The 8,104-nt window shown below is 43.9% G+C and overlaps 1 protein-coding gene and 1 long non-coding RNA gene across 2 annotated transcripts; one reads left to right on the forward strand and one right to left on the reverse strand.

The window, feature by feature from the left end:
• Positions 1-806: 806 nt before the first annotated feature.
• LOC146274718 (uncharacterized) lies at positions 807-2,224 on the reverse strand. The gene is made up of 2 exons (XR_014766354.1): positions 1,784-2,224; positions 807-1,082 (listed from the first exon to the last, which is right to left on the reverse strand). It is a non-coding gene; the product is annotated as an uncharacterized LOC146274718 (long non-coding RNA).
• Positions 2,225-6,348: 4,124 nt separating this feature from the next.
• On the forward strand, positions 6,349-6,997 carry LOC146274719 (thiosulfate:glutathione sulfurtransferase-like). Its single transcript, XM_084703494.1, has 3 exons — positions 6,349-6,439; positions 6,551-6,713; positions 6,821-6,997. Exons 1-3 carry the CDS (start codon positions 6,349-6,351, stop codon positions 6,873-6,875), a joined length of 309 nt encoding a protein of 102 aa, XP_084559620.1. The 3' UTR covers positions 6,876-6,997.
• The last annotated feature ends 1,107 nt before the right edge of the window (positions 6,998-8,104 follow it).

An 8,104-nucleotide genomic window follows, 5' to 3' on the forward strand; every position in this document is an offset into this window, starting at 1 on the left:
TTTGTGATTTCAAATGTTTAGGCATCAGGCATAGGCCTACATCTCAATCTAAATTATCCGAATATATTTATCATAGCAATATAATTGTTAACAGTAGCCTACAATTGCAAAACGAACCTAAATCCGCCCTCCATTTCCCCGACACAAAACCCATGTTAAAAAGTTAGCACTAGGCTACTGGATAATGTTTTAGTTAATAGTAGGCTATTTATTTTAAACAATGTCAAAAAAGTCCATTTAGATTAGTTTAGAGGGTATTTTTTAATCAACAAAGGTCTACTTTCACGACGTCAATCATGGCGTGTCATTTTACTTCGATTGAAGCGGTGGATGAGGGAGCTGTCATTGTACACGATTTAAAGGGGACGTTCTTTCTGGAAGAAGTCATGTGGCCGTGTGCATTGCATTTGCCGTGGTGGATTGAATAATCCATGTTTTACCTTTCGGGATGTTAAAAAATAGGATGCACGCGCAATTAGCTTGACTACGTAAATCTGGCTTGAATTAGTACCCAGACAGCAAAATGTGTTTGGGCCAGATCTGGCCCAGGTCTTCATTACCATTTGGCCCAGATCCGCTTTACGGACCTGGGCCGGGCTCATCCTTTCCAACGGCCCAATACCGGAACAGGTCGGAATTACGGATCAGAGACAGATCTGGGCCAGAACTGGCCCAGTACAGTTATTAATGCCATGACGTGTGGTGCGGATCTGGCCCAGATCCGCGACTCATATCAGGGGCTCATCTGGCCCTGCTCTGTGATTCATACTATCAGAAAATTAATGGCCAAACAAATACCCACACAATTTATAATTTTCAAACGTTTTATTTTAAACAGGCACAAGAGAACATTTAATTTAAACATTTCATTTTCATTTCATTTTCTATTTCATTTTCCCGGTACACACATTAAAAAAACAAAACAAATGTGAACATTGCACACGCTTATTGACCATCAGTTGGGTGTGACCGGGCACGGCGGCCACCCCCGCGGTCGCAAGCCAGATTCAACCACCTGATGGCACAATGATTGATCTCCACGTCGGTGGCTTTGTCGCAAATGCGATTCTTCCTTACTGCCCCTGTAAGACGTACAAAAAGCACACAAAGCAAAGAAACAAAGAGTACATATTAGATTCAATATTCAAAGATTCTTTATTACATGAATTGCATACTTTTCCCGTTTGGATCTGCGCCAAATGCCAATGAATGAAGAGCTGGTCCAAACACATTTTGCTGTCGACCATGGTGCTTTAGATAACTATTGCGGTAATACGTTCATAGTGTGTTGATGTTGAAGATTAACCTAAATGTGTATAATACAGTGAGACTTTGGATATGGTACTGACGTCCGAACTAGTTAATGTATTTGGACTTGGGAAGTGGGCGCTAGCAGTAGCTAGCAGCGATCATCACAGTGTAGTAGTACCAGCAGCAACGCTAGCTACAGACAATAAAGTGGTTAGTGCTAACATGGTCTACGATGTTGCAGCTAACACACAATGGACACGATATTCAGCAATTTTGGTGGATAATAAAGATCCCCGATTTGGCCTGATGTTCACATTAGTTGTGGATGTTTTAAAGAACCTATACAGTACTACCGTACCAGCTAACCTTACGGTAGCTATGCTACTAGCTTGTCTAGCACGTACGTCTGAGGTTGTCAGAATAATGTGTCAACAGTTTGGAAACTTCTATATTTAAAATACATATTTAACAGACTTACATGACATCAACCCCAGTTTACTTTTAAATTTCTACTTACTAATAATGCACTTACCAACAATCACAAATCTCAACAATCAAACGGTGCAGCCTGCCTTACACTCTGCATAAGTCAGATAGAGTGGCAGGCTCTACTAAGCGTTCCGTTAGTTGTGGCGCGTCTGGTCTGCGCAGCTGGCCCGGATCCGGCCCACACCCGCCGGGCGGACTCGATTCAGTTGTGGCGCGTCTGGTCTGCGCAGCTGGCCCAGATCCGGCCCGCACCCACCGGACGGACTCGATTCAGCTGTGGCGCGTCTGGTCTGAGCAGCTGGCCCGGATCCGGCCCGCACCCACCGGGCGGACTCGATTCAGTTGTGGCGCGTCTGGTCTGCGCTGCTGGCCCGGATCGGTGCCGCACCCGCCGGACGGAATGTCACAGACAGAATTGCTATAGACGTCTGGCCCACATTTGGTGCAGATCTGCATTGTGAGTGCGACTGCTGCGCGAATCTGCTGATTCGAAAACGGATCTGGCACAGATGTAAATGCTGTCTGGGTAGGACTGCGTGAGCTGAAATTGGCCTTCATGGAACCGCTTAAGCCCCACTTGACTAATTAAACTTATTTAAGTCTGGTTTAGGACTTTAAGTCTAGCTTTATTGAGCGGCCTTTATGGAATAGGCCCCAGCTCTGCCTCATTTCAGTTTTTGCCCACGACGATCAGGACACTGTCTTACTGTGTCGATGCATAATTACCAATGTCAAGGAAAGAGCCATCATCGTGTTTATTTTCTAACAGACATCCCCTCCCAAAAGTTTTTTTAAAGTGCATTAACTGTTATCCAATTGTCTTCCTGTGTTGAAGCTGGCTGGCCAAGATGAGTAATCGTCAGCTGCTTATGAGTGCAGCCCAGCATATCTTAGAACTTGTGTTTTTTTTAAAGAAGTGACCGCATTCCATTCTTTCATCCAAAACACAGAATTTTAAGTAATGTTCTTTCATTTCTTTTATTGGCCGTTTTACAAAAGAAAATGGTGTCATACAATATAACTGCTAATACGATTACACACACACCATCATGTTTGAATATGACACATTTCTGCATCGACAAATTAGGATGAAAACATGATCCCAGATTTAAAATTCTAACAAATCCAGTACAGAGACTGAAACAACCAGGCACTGGAGGGGATCAGGTCTACTTGAAGACGTAGATCTCTTTTACATCAGAAATACTCAATGGGAGCATGGTGGTATATGTTCTCCTGCAGGCTTGTCAGTTCCAGTTGTCCTCCTTCGCAAGGCAACCTCTCCCACACCCGCAGGTGAAGATGGTCTTCTCCCCCAACATAGACCTACAACCAAAAATGATATGTTTGAGGAGGTAGGTAAGCTATGGGAAATATGACACAACACGCATCATATCCAGATCAAAACTGCACCTTTCTTTACCTTAATGAAGTAATTCATACCGGCCACAAGCTGCTTTCTGTAGAATTCCGCTGTGAAGATGTGAAAAGTCTTTCCGGTCTTCTTCTCTACTTGCTCCTTAATCTGTGCGTATAATACAGGTAACAGGTTATTGATATTGGGCCCATTGCAGTCTGTGCAATAATAATAATAGGCTCAAATACTATCTATTCAAAGAAGACTCAGGGAACTAATGGATTTCATTAAAGGCACAGGACCAGGACGAAAGTAAATTGTTAACTTACCTCATCACAAATCTTTTGGATTTCAGGTGTTGCATGTTCCTGCTTTGCTAGTCCCCCAAATTTACGATCCATTTTTCTTGAATAAGGAATAACAACAGAAGACAAAAAGATGTAATGGTGATAGAGAAAGATGCTGCTTTTATTTGTTTCCTTGACCTGGGAGTTCCGTTTCAGTAGCGATCACATGACCATGAGGGTTTATTTGGAACAGCCAAATTAACTATCATTGCAAAACAACAGTTACATGCCAAATCATTGCACAGCTTACATTCACCATCCATCACTGAAACAAGTTTATCCTGTTTTGAACATGTACTGCACAATTGACCATAGAATTCTAGGAAGTCTGGGTCCTTTATACAGTGTAACAGTTCAGAGGAAATTAGTCACACAGGTTGGTTGCCTATTGACTTGTTGTAAAAAAAGAAACATCTTTAGAGATACACACACACACACACACACACACACACACACTGACCTCTCTGCTCAGATTGGAGAAGAAACGAATGAAGGAATAACACCCTAATCCACTGGTATAGAGACAGACTGAGACCAGAGTGCAGCTGTGACCCCCAGAACCACAGACACTGTAGGCTCTGTACCTCCGAGCCCAGGGACGGCAGAGGGATGGACAGGGGTCACACTGAGGTCAGGGGTCAAGTTCTGCTCAATTATCAAATTACTGGGGGAAAGAAAGTATGCTATTATAAAAAAGTAGTGTAGGAATATCTGGCAAAAGGCATAAAAGACACAGGTGCATTGGCAGAATTGCCTTGGGCACTTCACTTTCTTGTGAAATTCTACAGAATGTTAAGGGTTACTAGAAGTACAATGCCCTTCCCTGGGTTTCCAATGAAACAACTTTAAACAGTTCCTCTCTGACTCCTTTATCAACTGTATTTGATCAGTTGTCATCCTTGCTTCCTGTCGTAAATATGTTACTGCAACCTGTTTACTGGCACATTTACATTTATGCATTTAGCACACGCTTTTATCCAAAGCGATTATTCCAATAGAGAGCTTTACAAAATAGCATAGGTCCCTGATCATAACAACGAGGTAGTCCCAAACATTGCAAGCAGCCAAAACATGAAGCATACATTGTGAAAAAAATAAACAAGTGCCAAAGGGAAGACCCATAAGTGCATGCAGTTATACACGTTACAAATTAAAACAACATGAACCACAAAAAGTGCAAGACTGTACCTGTAGAAGAACAATCAACAGTAAAATATTTCACAGCGAGTACAAGAGTTAACTTCGTTATAACTAACCTACAAGAGCAACAAGTCACTCAATAAGAGTCATTGTGATCCTGGAGGAAACTAACATCAGGTCCAGCCAAGCATTCCTGAGTGCCGTTGTACTCCCGGAACAAGTGTGTCTTGAGCCTTTTCTTGAAGGTGGGGAGACAGTCAGTGTCCCTGATGGAGGTGGGGAGCTGGTGCCACCATTGGGGGGCCAGGCAGGAGAAGAGCTTGTGACCGGGCGGTCTTGAGCGGTGGGACCACCAGGCGATTGTCTGAAGAAGACCGTAGGTGACGGGTGGGGGTGTAAGGTTGCAGGACAGACTTGATGTAGTCGGGTGCAGTCCCGTTCACTGCTCGGAAGGTCAGTACCAGGGTCTTGAATCTGATACAGGTGTTGATGGGTAGCCAATGGAGAGAGATGAGGAGCGGGGTAACATGGGAGCGTCTGGGTAGATTGTAGACCAGGCGGGCCGGTGCGTTCTGAATCCTCTGAAGAGGGCGGGTTGCACATGCTGGGAGACCAGCGAGCAGAGAGTTACAGTAGTCCAACTTGGAGAGGACCAGTGCTTGGACTAGCAGCTGGGTGGAGTGCTCAGACAGGTATCTCCTGATCTTCCGGATGTTGTAGAGGGTGAATCTACACGACCGGGAGACTGCAGCAATGTGGGCCGTGAGGGAGAGCTCCTCATCCATGGTAACCCCAAGGTTCCTGGCAGAGGATGAAGGGGTCACCGTTGCAGATCCCAGAGTGATTGACAGATCGTGGTTGAATGGAAGGTTTAGCCGGGATGATGAGAAGTTCTGTTTTGGCGAGGTTCAGCTGGAGCTGGTGCTCGGTCATCCAGGCGGAGATGTCTGTGAGGCAGGCCTCGATCCTAGCTGAGATCCCCGGATCAGTCGGGGGGAATGACAGGTACAGCTGCATGTCGTCAGCGTAGCAGTGGTAGGAGAAACCATGGGAGGTGATGATTGGTCCAAGTGAGGTGGTGTACAAAGAGAAGAGGAGGGGTCCAAGGACGGAGCCCTGTGGGACACCAGTGGAGAGCTGGCGAGGGCCTGACAGTTTGCCTCCCCAGGAGACCTGGTAGGATCTTCCCAACAGCATAACATACATTCAACTTCATGTGACACATCTTAATAGAACTGTGCTTTGGTGATATAAACCATGGTTGTCCTTTTATAGCAACATGGGATGAAATAGTAATCTCATTCAGTCCTCATGTGAGCATTGTTCAAATTCAAGTATTTTATTGTCAGATGCACAGAACAACACAAGGTCACTAGGCACTGAAATTGTTAGGACAAGACAACGCAAAGCAACCTGGCATAACATGACATATAAGTACTTAGAACATAGATTACACCTATAATAAGATAAAATTAATATTATAAACCTCTTAATTGACAAACTAATATACAATACAGTATACTAAACCTCTAATACACATAACCAATACTAACCTTATAACCTATACTAACCAAAGACAAGTGGGGTACAATTAGTGAAATATTGCTGATGCAACCAGTAGCTGAAAGTGCAGAAATTAGGGAGTATGTCTGACTCCATGCCAAACTTCTTCAGTCTCCTTAGGAAGAAGAGGCGTTTCCGGGCCGCTTTGTCCACCGTGTCTGTGTACGTAGGTGACATCATCGCTGATGTGTATATATAGATATGCTGTCCAGACGCAACATTCAGTTGTTTGATGTCCGCAATCCCGATGAATATCTCGCTGGGCGAATTCCTGACTCTGTGAACATTCCATGTAGGTGTGTGTGTGTGTGTGATATACATCAGTGTTTGTGTGTGTATCTGTGTGTTATTGTGTGTGTGTGTGTGTGTGTAATATATGTCATGTTTTTTATGCATGTTTCAGTGGGTGAGCTGGAGGAATCTCTGAAGCTGTCCCCTGAGCACTTTAAGCAGACCTTTGAGGTGCCTGCTCCATTGAAAGACGCTGACAATATCGTTTTTCACTGCAAGAGTGGAAACAGGAGTGGCAAAGCCTTGGCCATTGCCTATAATCTGGGGTTCACTAGGTAAACACCACTGCTACATCCATGCCTGCAACCTCCCTCAGTGCTTGTTGGCCTGTATTTCAATGAACTGTTTTGGCTTTCAATGTCTGTTTTCTTTTCTCTTTTAGAGCAAGACATTATAAAGGGGGCTACAGCGAGTGGGTTGAACGAGAGGGCAAATGATGGCACATATATAACCGGCCTTTTCAGGGAGGTTTGTTTTGTTCCTGTAACAGATGATGTTACTGCAAGATCTGATACTTCTTCCTCTGATATATCTTTGAATTATGTGTACACCTGCTTACTGATTTTGACAAGGTGTGTGCTTGGTACTGAAAGAGTTGAATGCAATCGAGTGGTTTAGGATCCCATTAAACCTGACTTGCACAATAGGTTTGACCCTAACTCAAGATATCAAATATTTGTTATATTGTTTTTGTGACACAAGTATTACTTTTGACAATCTGAGGTTACTGAGCAACCTTAAGGCCCTGTGCGTGAAAGAGGTTTGTTAAAATAAATAAATAAATACATTTGAAACTAAAAATCCATGCACGTCCTTGTCTTGTTTGTTTTTGGAACATTGAAACATGTCTGTGTGAATACACACGGATGGGTTGAAGTTTATGTTGTGGTAATTCAAGGCTCTTTCTGTCGTTTCAACTTTGAGCCAGTAGATGGCAGCAGTGTGTTACACTACCCAGAAAGATCTCATGGTAAAGCGTGTTCCCAACTAAAAGTATACACCACAGGTAAACTCCTGTTCTTAAAGGGCCAGTATGCATGGTCATTGATGAGGGTCAAACCTGCATTACTCTGGTCGACTATTAATCTTGCGACGGCTCTCTAAACAGCTGTCAAACACACAGTCAGCTCAAGGTCTCAGTATCTCTCACTCAGGAGGAAGGTTGCTCTCTCTCCTCTCTCCCCATTCTTCTCTCCATTACATTTTATGTGGCTGCCCTCCATTGTCAGTAACCGGGCCAGTTTAGACAGGTGCAGCTGTCCATAAAAATATGGCTGCCGTCTTTATACTGTTTAAGAACAGAGACGACTGCAGGTTAAGGTTTTTGGTGTGTCTGCGTGTGATTGATTTCAAGGACAATCTTGTACGCTTACAGGGATGGTGGAGGTGTAGAGGGGAGTCAAGTGACTAGATGAAAAAAAACATGTTCAGGTAATATTTCACTATCCCCTCAGGGTTTACAGTTGCTGCTACAGTAGTTGGCAGTGTAACATGACACATAGGAGGTCCAGTGCACTCCACAGTGTTCAGATTATATCTTGAGTGATTCAAGGTGATGGGTGGTTTGCGTTTGAGTTATTGTCAAGTATTTTATCTTTCATAAAGACTCACCCTAAACTCCAAACCTTCAAATGAATCTTCATATGCAGGGTTGCAAGGGGGAGGA

This window comes from Hypomesus nipponensis, chromosome 8 (assembly GCF_054491055.1).
Source record: "Hypomesus nipponensis isolate SF chromosome 8, ASM5449105v1, whole genome shotgun sequence".
NCBI classification, from domain to species: Eukaryota; Metazoa; Chordata; class Actinopteri; order Osmeriformes; family Osmeridae; genus Hypomesus; species Hypomesus nipponensis.

Excerpts from the sequence above, each read along its gene's own strand:
- LOC146274719 (XM_084703494.1), top strand. The coding sequence starts at position 6,349 with ATGCTGTCCAGACGCAACATTCAGTTGTTTGATGTCCGCAATCCCGAT. Across the intron at positions 6,440-6,550 it reads TGACTCTGTGAACATTCCAT|TGGGTGAGCTGGAGGAATCT; the intron begins GTAGGTGTGTGT and ends TGCATGTTTCAG. Across the intron at positions 6,714-6,820 it reads TATAATCTGGGGTTCACTAG|AGCAAGACATTATAAAGGGG; the intron begins GTAAACACCACT and ends TTTCTCTTTTAG.